We start from the raw sequence: 20615 nt of genomic DNA on the forward strand, positions 1-20615 counted from the left end.
GTTCCACTGCCAAAGAATCTTGTTCTATCCTTGAAAACCAAGCATCCAAATAAAGTTCCACTGCAAAGTTATTTGATTCATTCTCTTTCCTCTCTCCATTTAAAGTTCCATTGCCAAAGAATCTTGTTCTGTCCTTGAAAATCAAGCCTTCAAATAAAGTTCCACTGCAAAGTGATTTGATTCATTCTCTCTCATCTATCTCTCCATTTAAAGTTCTACTGCCAAGTGATTTGATTCCTCCTCTCTACTCTCTCCATTTAAAGTTCCACTGCCAAAGAATCTTGTTCGATCCTTGAAAACCAAGCCTCCAAATAAAGTTCCACTATCAAGTGATTTGATTTCTTCTCTCTCTTCTCTCCATTTAAAGTTCCACACTACCAAGTGATTTGATTCATTCTCTCTTCTCTCTCCATTTAAAGTTCCACTGCCAAAGAATCTTGTTCAATCCTTGAAAATCAAGCCTCCAAATAAAGTTTCACTACCAAGTGATTTGATTCATTATTTCTACTCTCTCCATTTAAAGTTCCACTGCCATAGAATCTTGTTCGATCCTTGAAAACCAAGCCTCCAAATAAAGTTCCACTGCCAAGTGATTTGATTCCTTCTCCCTCCTCTCTCTCCATTCAAAGTTTCATTGCCAAGTGATTTGATTCCTTCTCTCTACTTTTTCCATTTAAAGTTTCACTGTTAAAGAATCTTATTCAATCCTTGAAAACCAAGCCTCCAAATAAAGTTCCATTGCCAAGTAATTTGATTCCTTCTCTCTCCTCTCTCAATTTAAACTTCCACTGCCAAGTGATTTGATTCATTCTCTCTACTCTCTCCATTTAAAGTTCCACTGCCAAAGAATCTTGTTCCATCCTTGAAAACCAAGCCTCCAATAAACTTCCACTGCAAAATTATTTGATTCCTTCTCTCTCCTCTCTCCATTTAAAGTTCCATTGTCAAGTGATTTGATTCCTTCTCTCTACTCTTTCCATTTAAAGTACCAATGCCAAAGAATCTTGTTCAATCCTTGAAAATCAAGCCTCCAAATAAAGTTTCACTGTCAAATGATTTGATTCCTTCTCTCTCCTCTCTCAATTTAAAGTTACACCACCAAGTGATTTAATTTCTTCTCTCTACTCTCTCCATTTAAAGTTCCACCGACAAATAATCTTGTTCTATCCTTGAAAACTAAGCCTCCAAATAAAGTTCCATTGCAAAGTTATTTGATTCCTTCTCTCTCCACTCTCCATTTAAAGTTCCACTACCAAAGAATCTTGTTCTGTCTTTGAGAATCAAGCCTCCAAATAAAGTTCCACTGACAAGTGATTTGATTCCTTCTCTCTTCTCTCTCCATTTAAAGTTCCACTGCCAAAGAATCTTGTTCGATCCTTGAAAATCAAGCCTTCAAATAAAGTTCCATTACCAAGTAATTTGATTCATTCTCTCTACTCTCTCCATTTAAAGTTCCATTGCCAAATAATCTTGTTTGATCCTTGAAAACCAAGTCTCTAAATAAAGTTCCACTGCCAAGTGATTTGATTCATTCTTTCTACTCTCTCTATTTAAAGTTCCATTGCCAAAGAATCTTGTTCGATCCTTGAAAACCAAGCCTCCAAATAAAGTTCCACTGCCAAGTGCTTTGATTCCTTCTCTCTACTCTCTCCATTTAAAGTTCAACTGCCAAAGAATCTTGTTCCATCCTTGAAAACCAAGCCTCCAAATAAAGTTCCATTGCAAAGTTATTTGATTCCTTCTCTCTCCTCTTTCCATTTAAAGTTCCACTGCCAAAGAATCTTGTTCAATCCTTGAAAATCAAGTCTCCAAATAAAGTTCTACTGCAAAGTGATTTGATTCCTTCTCTCTCCTGTCTCCATTTAAAGTTCCCCTGCCAAGTGATTTGATTTCTTCTCTCTACTCTCTCCATTTAAAGTTCCACTGCCAAAGAATCTTGTTCGATCCTTGAAAACCAAGCCTCCAAATAAAATTCTACTGCCAAGTGATTTGATTCCTTCTTTATCCTCCCTCCATTTAACGTTCCACTGCCAAGTGATTTGATTCATTCTCTCTACTCTCTCCATTTAAAGTTCCACTGCCAAAGAATCTTGTTCGATCCTTGAAAATCAAGCCTCCAAATAAAGTTCCACTACCAAGTGATTTAATTCCTTCTCTCTACTCTCTCAATGTAAAGTTCCATTGCCAAATGATTTGATTAATTCCATTGCCAAAGAAACAACTAATTAAATGTCTGTCTGGAACCTTGTTCGATCGTTGAAAACCAAACCTCTCAATCTCTTATGTATCGCATCACATAATTACAGCCTATAAACTCCAAGTAAGCCCCACTTTTTAATTTTCTATTTTCTGTTTTCTGTTTGTTTCCCGAGAAAATTCCAAAGAAAACGAAAACACTTTCTAATTGTTGGTTTGAGTTTTGATTTGGGTATTTGTAGATTATTGAATAGACCCATTGGATTATACAAGTTTGAAGGAATGGAGGCTGTTTGGGATTAGGAGTAGCAAAATCCACCACTTGGCCTTAATTTCCAGTTCAAGTATTAATTCACTAGCCTTCATGCACATGCACGAGTGCAGAAAACATTTTTTAATCACGGTATGTTACGTGTGACTTACACGTTTTAAATATATTTATATGTGTAAATTGACAAAAGAAAAGTCAAATATTTGAAGTAAATGAATAATCTTAGATCATGTTAGAAGAAACCTCTCATAAATCAATTAAAGCAGCTGAATCCATATAATAAAATTGGTCCCTATTAAAATTATATTAAGAATAGAAAAAATAGTATTTAATAAACAACTGATTGAATCACATTATTGTTAGCTCATTGTGAGGCTAAGGTCACCCATCTCCCTTAGTGTAGATAATATCATTTGTTAAAAAAAAAAAAAAAACAAATAAACAACTGATTGAATCACATCATCGCTAGCCCACTATAAGGATAAGCCCACCCCCTTCCCCTTATAGTGTAGATAATATCATTTGTTAAAAAAAAAAAACAATCATTTGACAACTAATTTAATCACATTATTATCCGCATGCGAAATACCTTTTTGATAACCGGCATTACAACCTCTTAAAATGTTTTGAACTTGTTTAAAAATAGAGAAAATAATATTTAATGAACAACTGATTGAATTACATTATTGCTAGCCTATTGTGATATTCTAATTATAAAGAGAGTAAATTGTAGCAAAGATCCTTTAACTTTACCTCAATTGGAGTAATGATCCCTCAATTATAAATTCATTATCATTAATTCATCAACTCATCAAAATATGCAACTATGGTCCTTCAACTAAAAAATTATTACCATTGATCCCTCAACTTTAATCCAACTAGAGAAATGGTCCCACAACTTTAACCCAATTGTAGCAATGGTCCTTCAAACATAACTTATTTTGACAAAATTCTAACGAAGTTGACAAAAATGACCATAGCTACACGTTTTGATAAGTTGAGGGATCCCAATTGTAGTAATGGTCCTTCCAACATAACTTATTGATAGGATTTTTACCACTTGCGCAAAAAGGGTTAAAAACATCTAAAACACTTGCAAGAAAAACAAGATTATTGTAGTATAATTGGCTCAAATAAGGTCGTTCTCAACAGGGATTAATTTAAAAAGATTAAAGCAAAATAAAATTCTCAACTAATTAATTAAAATTTTTTTTTTTTGAAAAAGGTGATTTAATGACCTAAATTGAGAAAAGAAAATTTAATCAAAAGGATTACTTAAAAACTGCAACTTTAAAGAAGGAGAAAGAAACATATTTTAGAATTCAAAATGAGAAAGTACTAGGGTTTCGCCATCACCCTAACAATCATATGTAGTTATTCTAATTACTTATAAATTACACATGCATATTTTGAAGGTTAAGTTTTCTTAGAGTATATCCTACTTGGAAACTCTAACATAGAACGTATATTTAACATGCAACCCATCCGTGGTGTCCAGATCGAATGTGAACATGCAAGACTCATTAAGTTTTGTGAAAACTCTTTGAACAACCATATAACACTTAAGACGTGTCGTCCATCCTAAGAAGTTACACATATTAACCACAAGAAGCCTTAGTCAATTTAGGGACAACCCTCCGCTAAAATTGCATCAAATTACTTTTCTAAATATCCTAATGGTCGCAAATCACTAAGACAATTAGATAGTTTTAACCGGTGATTAACAACTCAAAACTGCATGCATAAATTCATAAGCAAATTAAAAAAAGATTACATATTCTTGCTAAGAATCATGGCTTCACCCTAGCAAAAAGAATTATTTACGCATATTCATAATAAAAATCATAAAGTCTTTATTGAAATAGAAAAAGAATGAAAACACCTTGAAAGTATAAGTCTTGAAATCTCTAAGCTTTGCCCCAAATCTTTTCTCCAAAAATTGCATAAAAAGAAAACTAGGGCTGGCCAAAAAAAAACTTATTTATACTACTCTAATTAAATCCTCCTAGTCAAAGGTCTTAGAATAAGACAAGGAAACTAAATAAATTAGGAAACATAATCCTAAATCAACTTGAAAATTCGCCCAAAATCCTTCACAGCCACGTTTTGGACCCATATCAGCTCCAAAACTGGCCCAAAATAGCTGGATTTAAAGCTTGAGCTATTCTGAACACTTCACCAGAAGGCCACGAACCCATATGAGATTATATTGGGCTTCAAAAACTGCATTTAAGCCAAAAAAAGGCACTTTCCAACAACACACACTGCTCCTTTATTTAATTGCCAGAAAATTGAATTCTAATCCAACGGCTATTAAACGTGGCACAACACGGGACGCTAAATTTCTAACGGCTCTATCATCTAACGGTCCTCATTAATTACTCCTTTTTACACTTAAAAATTTTTTAAAAAAATATTTGAAAAAATGGCAGGTAGCCATTGTGCTTAGGCTGTTGGATTGCAAAAAAAAAAAAAAAAAAAAAAAAAAATATCCAACGGTCAATATTAATTCAGTTAGAAACAAATTAAAAAAATAAAAATACAAATAGAGAAAAATGCAAAAACAAAGTTTAAAATCTTTCCTATAAAATACCCAACTATCCTCCTCCACCCTACACCACATCTCAATCTTTCTAAATCAACCAATTTTTCTTTCAAAGTTTCCAAAAACTTTTGTTTCAAAAAAATGGCTAATGATGCAGGCTCGAATTGGTCCATCATTGAAGATGTTACATTGTGTGAATGCTGGGTTCGAATTTCTCATGATCCGATTACAGGTAATGAGCAGAAGTTGCCTCAACTTTGGAAGAAAGTTCATACTGCTTTTTGCGTGAAGCTTGGCAATAAAAGAACGGAGCAATCTCTAACAAGCCGGTGGAAAAAACTCAACAAAGAGTTCATTAGTTGGAGAAACGCCCTCAAACAAGCTCAAGATAATCTTCGAAGTGGCGAAAATTTATCGAATGACGTAATAATATTTTATTTATTTAATTTTATTATTACACCCAAATTGTCATATTTAGTTTGAATTGAATTTTTTCTTTTTCTGCCCATATTTTTTGTAGACACTTCAAGCACAAGTTTGGTACAATGCGGCCAACAAGAACAAGTCATTCACCCGTCATGAATGTTGGAATGTTGTCAAAGGTTGCCCCACATACAAAATTGTGGGAAATGGTCTACCAGTTGTCATAAATGACACCCCTTTGCACTCTACACCAAAAGACGACTCGTCTGGTCAAGAAGGTGACCCACATGAAGTGTCAGAACCGACCCATCATTCACTTAGGCCTCTTGGTAAGAAAGCTGCGAATGAAAGAGCTACAAAAGGGAGTTCTTTCAAGAGTGAATATATAAAATGTTTGGAAGAAATTAGTCACAAAGGTAATTTAAGTTTGGAGCGGGATTGGTTAAAAATCTAATCGAAACTCTATCCACAAAAATTGTAATTTCGGATAATGACACGTGATACAACGAGATTGATTAAAAATCAAATCCGAAATTAAACATAATATTATCTTTTTATTAGCACCAATTGCCTGTGGCGTGGTATTGCCCCATTGTTTTTTAATGCCACTTGCCTAGGCAGTTCATTTACAAGGTGGAGATGCACTTGGACAATTACTATTCACTAGCCCTAATGAGTGGAACTGCTCTTTGTAGGGTTTTAGGTTGAAATATATGTCAAATTAACCTGATAAGCTGGTTTTTGAGTGATTGAGTTGGACTGAATGAAAAGACGTTTTCTTATCCTTTTCTACCTAGTTTCTTCAAGAACAATTCTTCTATAGATCATTATCAAGGCGGAAACTTATTGTTTTTATTTACTAATTGATAAGATTTTGGAAATAATTTGTATATCGAGAAGGAACGCAACAGTTGGACATTATGACTACCGCTTCCAGTACAGTACACTGATTCATCATTCCTCCCTGCTTTTATGTTGAGTAACTCAGAATTCTTGTGTTCCAAAACTCATGTAGCATAAGTGGGGGTGGCAGCTATATAGACCCTGTATAATGTGCAGGGGGAAGAAGAAGATTGTCATTCCCCCTCCGCTCATGCGTGAATTAGATTTCCAAATAATCATATGTTATGGTTATGGGGCACTATAATTCCAATAGGGTATTGCAATCCATGTGAGCCGCGGAAAGGGCCATCACAATATAGACTGCTACTCATCATTTCATCTTCTTTGTAGGTCAAGATGGTGTAACAGAAGATGCTACCTTCGTTCATGGCGAACCTTCTCAAGATGGTAATGGCCCCCCAAAAGTTGATTCTAAGGTGGAAATTCTTCACGAGAAAGTCACAAAGCAAATCATTAAGGAAGGTCATGGTCAAAGACCATCCAAGTATTCAACATGCTTCTGTAAGTCTCAAGTGGTTGCTTGTTCTTGTATTTCTAATATCGTAATGTTTGGATAGTAGTAGGTATTGTTTGCGTTTTGGTAGTGCTGTGTACATTAGTTGAAAATCCAATAATTGTTATGTGTGCATGTAAAATGTTCGTATGGGAGTAAGACATGAATGAGCTTGTGACCTGCAAACAGACACGCGCAACATCCACGCTCACAGAGTTGTGTATGCGTATAGAACTAATTGTGCATGCGTATAGGCATGCCTAAGATACATGTAGACAGGTCTTGTAGTGAAGTTTTTTACTCTGGTTTTTTTCAGTCACTGAGTGATTGGCATATGTGTGATAGTGCACCACAGGGCATGGACTGAAAGCACGGGACACAAGTTTGAAGACACATGGGATGAACAACGACCGCTTGAAATGATTTTAGGAAAAGGTATTAGCCTTGCCGAGTAGTATGTTACTGTTGATATATACAAAATGTATGCAAACGAGTACTGGCATGCTCCTTCTTCAGTCTGCAATTAGTTTTCTGATTTCTTTATTGCATTTGTTCTCTGTAATTACTTGTCATTTCAGATGCTTTGGGTCCAAAAGCATTTAAGCATTATGTAGCTGTATTAAATACAATGGACTTCTTATTAGTAGTATATTTTTGTTTACTGCGACAGAGGAAAAAGAAATGACTGGCTTGGCTATTGGGGTGTCCAGCATGAAGTCTGGAGAGCGTGCCCTATTACACGTAGGCTGGGAGTTAGGGTATGGGAAAGAAGGGAGCTTTTGTTTTCCAAATGTTCCACCATTGGCTGATATATCATATGAAGTTGAGCTTATTGGATTTGATGAAACCAGAGAAGTAAGTTACTCACTTGTTCTCAAATGTCTTCCCAAGTAGTCACCAATGGAAGTTTCAGATTCTCTTTTTCAGGGAGTTGCTTCAGTAATATAGTAACATATATACATATATATATATATATATATATATCTGTGGGTTCTGCCTTTCATAGGGGAAAGCTCTTAGTGACATGACCTTGGAGGAAAGGATTGGAGCAGCAGAGAGAAGAAAGATGCATGGAAATGCTTTATTTAAAGAGGAAAAACTAGAGGAGGCAATGCCACAGTATGAAATGGTTACGCACTTGTAATTCTTACATATTTTATTTATGGCTGATGAGCTTTTGAGTTGCACAGTCTCTTTTCTATATTTCCTTTCTGACAAGATTCTGGGGGGTTTTCTCAGGCCATAGCATATATGGGTGATGACTTCATGTTCCAGTTGTTTGGGAAGTACCGGGAGATGGCTTTGGCTGTTAAAAATCCATGCCACCTTAACATGGCAGCGTGTTTTATAAAGCTCAAGCGCTATGAAGAAGCCATTGGACAGTGCAGCATTGTAAGTGTAATGCTATCACAAGAAAGTCATCTAATTTCATGTGTTCAGGCGATTGTGCTATTCATCATTAGATACTAGAAAGTTGGATTTGTAGGCTTATTTGGGAGCATAACTGCATCTGTAAAGTTCGAATCTGCATTCACTCTAACCTGCCATTTTGGATTGCCATAGAAATGAAAATGCCCTTAGTATGGACCAGTGAAAATTTGTAGGTTCACTACTCACTAGCACCAATCTTCGTTCAATAATCGAATTTTGGGTCCTATACGAATCTTATGATCTCCAGTATGTTACTGTCCATGCTTCCTCCTTTTGTTCAAACTTCAAACTATATGGCTGTGATAACTTAAAATTGTCAATGCAACTGCATCTGTTGATTGATTTTTCTACATTGCTTGGAGTCGGCAGATATTTACTTTTTCATGAATACCCTTAAATTGTCAAAGCAACTGTGTTAAACTGCTATTGGATGAATGCTCACAGGTACTGGCAGAGGATGAAAACAACGTCAAAGCGCTATTTAGGCGAGGAAAAGCCAGAGCAGAGCTTAGGCAGACAGATGCTGCGCAGGAAGACTTTCTAAAGGCGCGCAAATTTGCACCTCAAGAAAAAGCTATTGCAAGAGAGTTAGGTTTGCTTGCTGAACATGACAAGGCTGTTTACCAGAAACAAAAAGAACTCTACAAGGGAATTTTCGGACCAACCCCAGAACCTAAACCCAAACCCAAACGGGATAATCGGTTGATCATCTTTTGGCACTGGCTGTTGTCATTGTTCTATCATCTGATCATCTTTTGGCACTGGATGTTGTCATTGTTTTATCATCTCTTCAGGCGCGAAAGGCGTAAAGCTGATTAGTCAAAGATCTTAAGCTCTTGAATTGTATGACAAATGAGGAAATTCATGTACTGAACCTATTCTGGTAAACAGAGCTTATGATTCTGACCCTGAGGTTCACTCGTTTACGTTGTGGCAGGGGAGTTTAGATGCGAACATTTTTAGCCAGGAACGAAGATACATTGATCAAATTGAACTGTTCTAATGTTAGACAAAGGTTTGATTACTGAGTTTCGGTTGTGAAATTTCGGTTGCCACCATAATACTTAGATGGTGTGCAAATTGAGTCTATTTGTTACTCTGAAGTATTGCTTCTTGTTTGTTTAGTGTATCTTTGGCTGGAGAACTTGGTTTCTTTAGTTACAAGTTTAGTGGTCTATATGGATGAGAGTGATTTTAAACACAAGGATTTGAAATTTGGCGCATGAAATTGAAATTTATGAAATCATAAAAATATTGGTTTAAGATTTCCCACTCCTCGATTCCTTTAAGTGTAGAAAATATCGTTTAAAAAAAAATAAAAAATTGGATTGAGGTTTGAATATTTCCTCAATCCAAATGGATCCCAATTTATGACTTCCCTTGTCCCCATAGTTTAAGGGTTTTAGCCTTAAATTGTGGGGAAAGGGATGACAAAGAATGTCTTGTATAATCTTCTTCAATTAATTGAAGAAACAAAATTTGAATTTGAGACTTCTTCCGACAAAATATTTCGTACACTGATGATATATTTACCAAGTGGAATGGGGGTGGAAAAAGGGGAATTTGATTTCTCCACTTATTCCACGGTTTAATAGTTTAATAATTTTTAGAAACGAAAATATAGGTGGAGTCCAATCAAGGTCAGTTATCATACTCGTGAAAAATCGTCAATTCCAGTACTTGGGGTCTAAGATTTTTTTTCTTTTGTGAACTAATGATATTATCTACATTGAGAAGATGGGGTGAGTTTAGCCCCACAATAGGCTAGCAATAACGTAATTCAAATTTGTAACTTAAAACATTTCACTTATAAGTAAAAAATAATACAATTATACGATAGTACTAAGTGACTTGGGATATGAGATTTCGACTCCAAGAAAAAGCTGCAAGATGAGATCATTAAAGAACTCTGAAAAAGATAAAAAAAAAATAGGAGGACTTTTCAGAGTGTCTGAACACGGATACCTTCGTCATATGTCCTTGTACAAATGAAATGATATTTTAAAAAACTTTGCTCTATCTATATAATAATATATGGCATCTATGTTACTAGTGGAATGGGGGTGGAAAAAGAGGAATTTGATTTCTCCGCTTATTCTGCGGTTTAATAGTTTAATAATTTTTAGAAACGAAAATATAGGCAGAGTCCAATCAAAGTCAGTAATCATACTCGTGAAAAAACATCAATTCTAGTACTTGGGGTATGAGATTTTTTTTTCTTTTTTGAACTAATGATATTATTTACATTGAGAAGATGGGGTGGGCTTAGCCCCACAATAGGCTAGAAATAATGTAATTCAAATTCGTCTTTGACGAAAATTGAACTTAAAACATTTCCCTTATAAGTGAAAAAGAATACAATTATACCGTAGTAATAAGTGACCTAGGATATGAGATTTCGACTCCAAGGGAAAGTTGCAAGATGAGATCATTAAAGAACTTCGAAAAAAGATAAAAAAAATAGGACTTTTCAGAATGTTTGAACACAGACACCTTCGTCATATGTCCTTGTACAAATAAAATAATATTTTAAAAAACTTTGCTCTATCTATATAATAATATATGGCGTCTATGTTCCCGGATACATTAAAAAATCTCTCAAAAAATAAAGAGCCTCTCAGAGTACTTGCTTCCATTTGGCTGCTGGCCTTCAGGCTAATTCCATAACATCTGATAATTAGACTGAAATTCTGGAAACCATTTTTGCAATCATTATTATTTGCTACATAAACTAAAATAATAATAATAATCCAAAAGGTAAAAACAACATTTCTTCATTTTCTAATATGCAATTACAAGGATACAATCAGGGTTTGGTCTAAAATTTAGAATTTAGAATTTCACCCAAATCAGCAACAAACCCACTAAAAACACCAACTTTTACCCCCTCCATTTTTTACCAAGGATGGTTGGGGGCCATGGAAGTCCAAGCACAGTAGGCACAGACAATCCTCTGAGAAATATACACATAAACAGCAAATGACAAGCTCATCAGCATCAGATCCTTCCAATCACCCTTCTGCTTTGGGCTCAAATTCTCCTTCAAATTCTTCCCCAACTTCTCAAATCCCAGCAACATCATTGGCTGCTGCTTTTTTTCTTGCTTCTCTTGTTTCTCTGTTGGCTCATGGCCTCGGCAAGACACAAGAACTGGGCTGCTTCTGCTTCTGCTTTTGATCTGGGAAGATTGACTGCCAAATGAAGGGGCAGATGATGGGATTTGGAAAGTGAAGAGATTTTGGGTAATTAGGAAGGGTGGTTGGGAGGTGGAATTGAGCAAGATTGGTTTCTCCATTTGGATGGTTTGAGTGGAGAAGGGAGGGGAAGTCTGGTGTTTGACCATGGAAAGAAAACCCAATCATCCCCTCATTGGCCAATGTATTTTAGGAAGAAAATATCTTTTGGTTTTTTGGTTTTTTCTCTCCAATACATTATACATGTGAGAAATATCTTTCATGAGGAATTTTGTACTTTTGTAATTATGAAATTGGGGATTTTTGCATTCTCTTTTTCTCATCATAATTATATCTTTAGATTTTTTTTCAATATTTATAATTTAAATGTTAAATAAACGGATGTCTGGAAGGTGAAAAGAGAGTGCAAAAATCATTCGTAGGCCATGTAACTCATGGGACCTACATGAAGTGATGAAAAAAAAAAAAAACTTTAGCCATTTAGAGAGAAAAACTAAGAAAGTCATCTTGTCTTTGGGTTGTGGAGCCCTTGGCAATCCTTCTTAGTCTTTTCTCCCCCTCCACTTCCTTTTACTTTTGGTGTTGGGGTGCAATTATTGCTGAAATAACCATTGTCTTTCGGCCAGACGCACAACATACACAAGGTTTTGACTCCAACTCAAAATGGTCATGGTGTTCTTTCAAATTTACCGACAAAATAGGAAATAATGGAAGTTATAACTTAAAATGTAGCATTTAAATATAAAATATATCCGGAATCTCTTCGTTACATTACCATCCATTATTCCATGTTTTAGAAAAGGAATGATTCTAAATTCAAAAAGGGTTAATTACACTAACACTTCTGAAGTTTATCATTTTTTACAAAATCTTTATAAGTTTGAAACATTACATTAAACACCCTTGAAGTTTTCATTTGTTTAAGTTCAATCTAATGTTTCATTGTAATTTTTTTTTAATTTTATTTATTTATGAAGTTTTCATTTTCAGTTTTAAAATAATTACCTACAAGAGTAATTTCGTCCATAAGGCGATGAATGTAAAATAAATAAAAATCTCAAAACGTGAATGTAATATTTTTTTATTAAACGACAGATTTTCTTACATTTGATATTATATTAATTATTGACGGAATTTGAACATACATTGTCAAAAATATTGTTAAAAAATAATAAAATGGAAAGAAACAAAATCCAAATTTCAAAGTTCAGCATCCGTTGCGTTGACGTTTATGGTCTTCTTATCCCCTACGTCTCCGCTAATCTCTCATTCCCTTTCACCACCTTTCTTTAATCTTTGGGGCCCACCTCCAACTGTGACCCCACAACCTAAAATCCAAAACTGAATCTTCACCCTCGAGATTATAACCCAACACAATCCACACCGTACAATGTCAAAATAGTCAATTAAAGTAATCAATGGCTCGGCGTCCAAGGCACAACGACGAGTCAAACCCTCCCTCCTTCCACTTCGTTGTTTAATAGCAGCACAACCTCATCCCCATACGACATGCCGTTTGTGGTTCCTATGCCGTATACAAAACAAAAACAAGTAATTTTCGCACTCACCTTTTCTGCTAGTCAATGTACCGAATCAATCAAAAGAAAATCAATCAACGAGCAAAAGCAAAGGAAGAGTGTAGAAGGAGAAAACGAGAGTAAAAATCACTACCCTACAACGAAACTTGGTTCCGTAAATCATAAATAGGAACACTGCTTCATACCAAAATAAAAGAGACAAGGCAATCTCTCTGTACAGATTCTGGTTAGTGGTTCATGAAACAAATTCAACAGAAACTCTGAAGAACATAACCTAATTGGAGCTATAAAAACACTACATTACAAGGTACAACATAAAACTATCAGCACGCCCAAGGTTACGGTTACCCGCCACATCGAAAACCCTATCGGAACTCCTCTTCGTCTGCCAATCACAAGGAATGGTTCCGCTTCGTCGCTTCCATCTTTAGCAAGAGATCCTTTATATCTGCTTCCATTCTCATCTTCATGGTGGAGTATTCACGATATGCTCGATCTAGAGCTTGTACTTCTTCGACTTTCTTGTTGCGCATTTCCTCTGCCTCGACCAAGCGCAGCTTTGTTATTCTGCTCCTATATTCCTCTTCAATTTTTTCATTCTTTGCCATCGCTATGCGTTTAAGTCCCTCGGCATCCCTTCTTGCGTCATCTGCTCGTGTTTGGAACATTTTCGCTTCAGCCTGCTTGATCCTCACAATGCTCTCCAGCTCATCGAAAAGAGGTTCTTTTTGGGCACTGGTGTGAAACTCCATCTCCAATAGGCGTTTATCATGCTGATCGTAGTTAAAGCTAGGATGAATGTTTGCTGCAGTCTCCAACTTAGAGGACTTCTCTGTATATACAGATTTCAGCCATGCGGGTTCCTGGCTTGGCCCAGCAATCCCATTGCTAACTTTACTATGATCCTTCGTCGATAAAACAGGGTGTTTTCCCTAGCTTGGAACTGTCAGCGTCTGCAACAAAAAGTGAAAGGACTTACTAGCAATCTTACAGTTTCCATTTAACTAAACACAGGATTACTGCACGGAGCAAAAAGGCACAGCTTTGAGATTCAACAAAGCCATGAGTTTCTGCTTCGGCATTGTGTACTCGTGCTATATACTCGGTAATACTCGATACTATTCTTTCCGCTTAATATTCTCACATAAGCATAAAAAAGCAGTTCAGAGACACCGATACAGACGCTTTTAGGCCAGCCATCAAACTGAATCCCCCGAACCCAGAATAAAAAAAAGAAGCTTCAAGCAGGCCAAACACATTAAGTAGCGTCAACATTTCAAAAGGTTTCCATACATGTCAAAACAAAGTACACAACTTAAAAAACTTTTATTAACAGCAATTCACAAGTATCCAAATCTCTATATGTAACATCGATATCTTGTAAACCATGGAGAAATGAAGTATCTGTGGATTTCACGAGGCAAAATATAACAAAGCCATTTTCCCGAAGAAAAATCCAACAGAAGCAAGGTAAGTCATCTTAGAAAAACTATGTAAATGACTGTTCTTTTATACCCTCAATAGCATGAAACACCCTATTTACTAAAAACAAATATATGGCAGATAGAAAATATATTGTATTGAATGTTCATTAGAAAAAAAAAAAAAAGGTATGATTCTAAACAATGATATTATGACAATGCAGATTATAACCCCAAAAAGTATCGTAAGAACAAAACATTAAAATGTTTCGGATAAAACAAATAACTTACCCGCGAGAAAAGCCATGACATAACTGTAAACCTCCGGAAGGTCAGACTTGTTTACCAGTCTTGCCAGTGATTGATCAGCAATTTCATAAAGTCTTCTCCCTCTCATGTCCTTGCTGACACCAAATATTCTCTTAACGTATTCAAGTTCCCTAGCAAGATTTTCCATTGTCCAATCCTTTGCGAAATTCTGAAAAACCTCCTTCACAAAGCCAAACATCTCAGAAGGATGATCGCAGGCCACACAATGAAACTGCATCTCGGTCGTCCCTTGGGATCCAGTAGCACTGCGTCCATTTCTAATATAAGATTCCCGCAATGCACAATCCGCATGGCACCAATGGAGACAAACATCACACCCAATCCAACTACATGTATTCGAGGCCATGTCAAACTTTGAGCACACAAGACACATACATGTACTGCAAAAACCACTCTTTTGCGAACAAACTTTGCAATCACATTCATCCACAGGCACAGAACTCCGACAAGAAGGATTTCTGCATCTTGAGTTCAGAAAAATTTCAGCTAACTCAGAAGATGATACACCATTCTCTGGCTGGAGATAATTCGGTAGAGCAGTCTTCAGAGCAACCAAGATTTCCAGTTGCGCACGATGAGCCTTTAGTAGCATCTCCATGGTTATATCAGACCTGCTCTGCAGTGCCTTCTGGAATGCAAATAGTTGCATGCGCTTATCCATATTTAACATCATATCGCGAATGGTCTCCTTCACACATGAAGCGGATTGTCCTGTCATCTCATGAAACTTTCTAGCCATTACATGTATGGGATCGGAGACAATCCTCGCAACGATTGTCTCCACAAAATCAGCTCCACCAATGAGAAACTGCTCTTGCTCCTTCTGACTGCTAGTCCTATATAAACTACCACTACTTTTCTCTCTCATTAGTCGTTTCCTGTCAAAACTATAGTTTGATCCCATTTCATGAGATCCAACGCTATTTGAAGGTGATCTAACATCCTCATGGTTCCTTGCCTGTCCTCCTGACAATTGCTTGTGGAAGCTCAGCTGCCTTTCCATTCCATTCGCCACTTTAGGGCTCCCTTCAGGATGTCTAAGATGTTGTTGCCCTTGGCCCAACTGACCATTTGGAATGCCTTGCGATGCTTGAGACTGTTGTTGTTGAGACCCGTTTCCATTCATCAAGATTCTTTGATACAAAGGGACTTCTTTACTCTTAGTATCATTCTGAGTGAGTGCTTGCCAAGGAACTTCTTTACCCTTAGCCTCACTCTGAGCGAGTGCCTGCCAATCAATTCCCTGGAAAAGGGGACGACTTTTAACGGACTGTTCAAAGTCCATCGAATTCTGGGTGGTTAGCGAACAGCTAGGGTTGTGATAAAACGACTGCGAGCCTGAAAAGGATACTGACTGAGTAAATCCATCAGAGTTAGTACGAAAAGTATTACTTAGAGACTGAACACTCATTGATTGATCAGGAGAACCAGGAGCTGCGCCACCAATGGGTAACAAAACGTTAGGCAAGCTAAGAGAAAGATCAAGAGGCTCAAGTGCCAGCTTCTCATCCTTCATACTAGCACCAGATTGATCAGCCTTCTCCTGTCTCCTAACCGGAGAGCTTGAAAACAACTCGAAACCCCTACTGCTGGGTCCTTCCATATCATTTTCCATGCCAGTGAGCAGCTCTCTGGATTCTCTGCCAGTCCCACCGACCATCTTCAGCTGAATCCACCAGATCGGCTGGTGCCACGGCCACGCTTTTACCTTTATCCTTAAAATTCTGACTCAAACTCATACTCATATCCACCGTATTCAGCTTAACCACTTCATTATCCTCCTCATCCTCGGTTGCCACCTTATCTGACTCTGTCATTTCGTCGTCATCATCCTCCGCCTTCACTTCAAGGTCTATTCCCTTATCTTGCTTTGGTTCCTTTTCCAATTCCTTCGGAATCTCCACGACCACTTCTTCATCACCTTCCCTGAAACTCCCTTTTCCCTCATCTTCACGAGCTTCCACATTCCCGCTTTGATCAATCATATCGATCTCGCTATTTGGTAAGTCATCATCTTTCTTCTCCTCCTCCTCATCTTGCCTTTCACACACACTCCCTTTATTTTCATCTTTCACCTCTTGTTTATCCGAGGACTCGCCTTTCTCCTCCCTAGCCTCTTGTTTATCCATAGTCTCAGCTTTCTCCTCAACCTTATCTGTATCTGTAACCAAAGACAGCGCTTCGGATCTGTGCTTCTTCCGTTTCAGCTCCGCCTTCAAGGCCCAATTGGGGCTCACCTCCACCACCAGCTCCAGCTTCAGGGTCAAGCTCTACCCTCCTCCATTTCACTACTACTCCTACTCCCCTTCTCAGCCTGAACCTCCTCTGTCTCCGTCTCCGTCTCCGTCTCCCTCTTCCTCACCTCAACACTCTTTGGCCGCTCCACCGGAACCTCCTCCGTCTCCGTCTCCGTCTCTCTCTTCCTCACCTCAACACTCTTTGGCTGCTCACCCTGAATCTCTTCAGCCTCCGCCTCCGTCTCCTTCTTCCTCACCTCAACACTCTTCGACTGCTCACTCCCCACCGAGTCCTTGGACCAAGTCGGAGACTTGGACTTCGACTCCGATTTCGACCCCTTCCCATCCCTAAACCTCCTCACCGGAGACCTAACCCTAGACTGCTCGCTCCCCGAATCCCTCGAATTCGACCACGTCGGCGACCTCACGTCCCTCAACCCCTTCCCTCCTCCTCTCTCCTCGAACTCCTTCCCGAACCTACGCCACGACAACGCTCCGCTCCCGCTGCCTTCGCGCCTGGACCTGTCCCGCTCCGATCGAAACCCTTTCGGAAACTCCGCCGGCGACCTCCTCGACGCGGAGAAGCTCTCGGACCGGTGCATCAAATTACGATCGTACCCTCCGCCATCTCTGTTGTACCGATCGGTCCCCTTCCTCCTATCGAAACCGTCGAACTCGTGCTCCGTCCTCTTCCGGACAGTTCTGGACCCGCCGCCGGAGCCGGCCGGTTCCCGATCATCGTAGGAGCGAGCCGGCCCTTTAGAAGATGCGGAGGAGGACGAAGAGAGCAAACCCTTGCGCACAGTATCTGGCTTGTAGTAGAAGCTCCGGTGCGAAGAGGAGGAGGAGGTCCGGCCGGGGTTGGAGCTCGGGTTCGGGTTAGGATTCGGATCCTTACTGAAGGAATCGAGATCGTCGCTGGATCTCAACCTCTTCATTTCTCCCCCAAATTAAAAATTAAATCAGAAAAAAAAAAAATATTGAAGAGCTACCGGCTACGATGTTGTATGTGAGCTGAAGGGGTGAGGGCTTTTGCCCATAAGGAAGGTCGAATTGACGGGGATTTCGACGGAAGCTGTTTGGAAAGTGAGATGGGGTTGCAGAGAGAGGGGATAGCCGGCGAAGGAAGGAAGGTTTGGGAAGAGGGGGAGGGGTAAAATTGGAAGAGGGGAAAATGGGGGTGGGTGTTGGTGTGGATTTCAAACTGTGGTTTGGTTGAGTCAACGCAGCTTTAACTACTGATGAGGAGAGAGAAAGAGAGACAGGAGAGAGAGAGTTGGATACGCAAAGTGCGTGGAAACGCATTGAAGACTGAAGAATGTGTCGCTTGACTCCCTTCGTTGGCAGCGTCAGATTTTTCAATGCTTCGTGACCAAGTAACAGTACATTAAGCGTTATAATATAATTGGATGAAAAATTTTGTCTAACATTTTGACAATTTGTGTACCAAAGGGTGTGCACACGGGCATGTTAGGAGGTTTGATGGATTAGAAGATTAACATTCGATGCGTAAAACTTTTATGGCATCAAATTATCTTTCTACCAATAGAATTTCAAAAAAATCAACGCTATGAAACTGTAGGTTATTATAGAAGTAGGTTCAGTTTCATTTGGTTCAATTTTTTGTCAAAATTGAAACCGAACCAAAACTTCAGTTCAATTTTTTTTTGTTTTTTCGGTTCGATTTGGTTTGTTCAGTTCGGTTTCAATTTTTTTTTTAATTTATAAAACTTTATCTTTTTATATGAAATTTGGAAAAGAGGTTTGCCTTAGTAGACTAATAATAAGAAAATGAAGAAAGTGGGAAGATAGTTGTAAATATACAAGATCATATAAACCAATTATATTCTATCAACAACCTCAATTACAAAGAAAAATTATCACCATATCCATTCAAAAACAAACAAATAGAGAAGCTCTTCCAAGTTCCAAAGTCTTCCAAAACTTTCCTCCATAACCAATGAAATGTCCTCTCTAATTAAATCAAGTATGCTCCTTGAAAAAGTCCTAGGCTTAGTTTCAAACTTAGCAACAAAGTTTCACAAAAAAAAACATGATGGGCATACATTCATAAAGTGTACATGAATTCGGTTCGGTTCGGTTTTCAAATCTCCAAAACTAAAACCAAACCAATAAGATTTAGTTTGGTTTTATTTCGGTTTTCGGTTCGTGTATTTGGTCTGATTTTTTTCTGTTTTCAGGTTTTTGAACCCACCCCTAGGTTATTACATTCGTTATTTCTCAAAATTCATTTTAATAAAAGAACAATAATATCTAAAATCAATAAAATTATAATAACAATAAAAAAGTCAATTATCACATACGTAGTATGTGGTAAGAGGCTAATTTTCTTTAAAATGAACGAGACATTCATTACGAAGAAAAAAATCATTCGATTTGGAAAGTATTTAATCATTTATATGAATCAAACAAATTAACTCTTCTTAAAGGAAAACTTCGGTAAGTCATGTTAATCATAGAATACAATAATACAAAATATAGAGAATAGAGAAACTCATTCTTTTGAGAAAGTAGTTGAACTATCATATCAAAGTTTTTCTCCTCTTTATTGATTGAAGTACGGGTGTATTTTTTTCCAAAATTAAACTTTTATTTTGGCTAATAATAAAAAGAAGACGGTAAGATTTAGATGGTTAGGTGAGGTTATGAGGGGAAATAGAGAAGGTGGGAGAGCTTGAACTTGAGTGAGGAGAGCCACAAGTGAAATTCTACAGGTGACTTGTTCAAGATTTAGAGAGCCGAATGAGAATTTGAAGTGCTAATAACAATTTTTTATATATATAGATTTACATAAAATCGAAACAATAGCCATTTCTTTCTTCTTCTTTTGTTCCTAAAAACAATAGCCATTCTTTCAAGCAATGAAAATTTTGGAATTGCTTCATTGATTTGAGTCTTGCAGATGGAGTGTTGGAAATTACATAATTTATGAGAACAATACCGGGAATGTTTCGTTAAAATTTCTTAAATAAATTCCACAACAATATAATAATTTTGAATGACATAGTGAGTAGTCCTTATTTCTTTAAATTTAAAACATTTGTTTAGGTGGAGGATAGTCAACATGCAAAATAGTTTCTAACGTTATTGTGCAGCAGTTGAAAACGATTTTAGCCAAATTTTAATTGACACAGATTGGTGACGTTACTTTTTCTATACAAGTTTTTATGCGGTTCATTTTATAATGTATTTTAAATTATCTAAACCGTCTATTTATTAGATTTTTCATTCAAATATCATGTCTACCAAAAAACACTCAAATCTGAAACTATATAACTATTGAATTAAGGGTTTAGGGTTTCTTAGTAGAATTGTATTCGTCAATTTTTTTCACTACAAATGAATGTTTTAATGGTTTTAAATTTGTCTTATTTTTTGCAAAGACGATGTATGAATGATGTTCTAAAAGAATTACGATTTGGATAGTTAAAATATATTACTTAGTGAGCTCAAAAAAATATGTTAAAAATTGTGTAAAAAAAAAAAATGGTAACACGAATCAACTCCAATTTTAATATATCAATCTTGCATGCCATGCCACTAAACAAAACACAGAGAGCCGTTCTTTTAAGCAACAAAATTGTTTGGTTGATTAGAGTAAAGCTCTTTCTC

General features: G+C 37.2%; 2 protein-coding genes across 4 annotated transcripts; one reads left to right on the forward strand and one right to left on the reverse strand.

The window, feature by feature from the left end:
* Positions 1 to 3408: 3408 nt before the first annotated feature.
* On the forward strand, positions 3409 to 9525 carry LOC103945936 (peptidyl-prolyl cis-trans isomerase FKBP42-like). Of its 3 annotated transcripts, none has more exons than XM_048570412.1 (8): positions 3409 to 5435; positions 5533 to 5851; positions 6669 to 6839; positions 7177 to 7266; positions 7502 to 7686; positions 7838 to 7960; positions 8071 to 8223; positions 8707 to 9525. In XM_048570412.1, exons 1-8 carry the CDS (start codon positions 5154 to 5156, stop codon positions 9079 to 9081), a joined length of 1698 nt encoding a protein of 565 aa, XP_048426369.1. In that variant the 5' UTR covers positions 3409 to 5153; the 3' UTR covers positions 9082 to 9525. The 3 variants fall into 3 exon arrangements, with proteins under 3 accessions (XP_048426369.1, XP_048426370.1, XP_048426371.1); XM_048570413.1 differs by having other exon boundaries at positions 5533 to 5764; XM_048570414.1 differs by lacking the exon at positions 3409 to 5435 and having other exon boundaries at positions 5713 to 6371.
* Positions 9526 to 13149: 3624 nt separating this feature from the next.
* Positions 13150 to 17947, reverse strand: LOC103945895 (protein OBERON 4-like). Its single transcript, XM_009356489.3, is given in 6 exon segments — positions 13150 to 13917; positions 13919 to 13947; positions 14707 to 16393; positions 16395 to 16910; positions 16912 to 17016; positions 17018 to 17947. Coding segments are annotated over 6 exon segments (3771 nt in total). The 5' UTR covers positions 17921 to 17947; the 3' UTR covers positions 13150 to 13386.
* Positions 17948 to 20615: the final 2668 nt, after the last annotated feature.

Source organism: the organism of the source record quoted next, unplaced genomic scaffold (genome assembly GCF_019419815.1).
Source record: "Pyrus x bretschneideri cultivar Hongxiangsu unplaced genomic scaffold, Pyrus_bretschneideri_v1 Contig52, whole genome shotgun sequence".
NCBI lineage: Eukaryota > Viridiplantae > Streptophyta > Magnoliopsida > Rosales > Rosaceae > Pyrus > Pyrus x bretschneideri.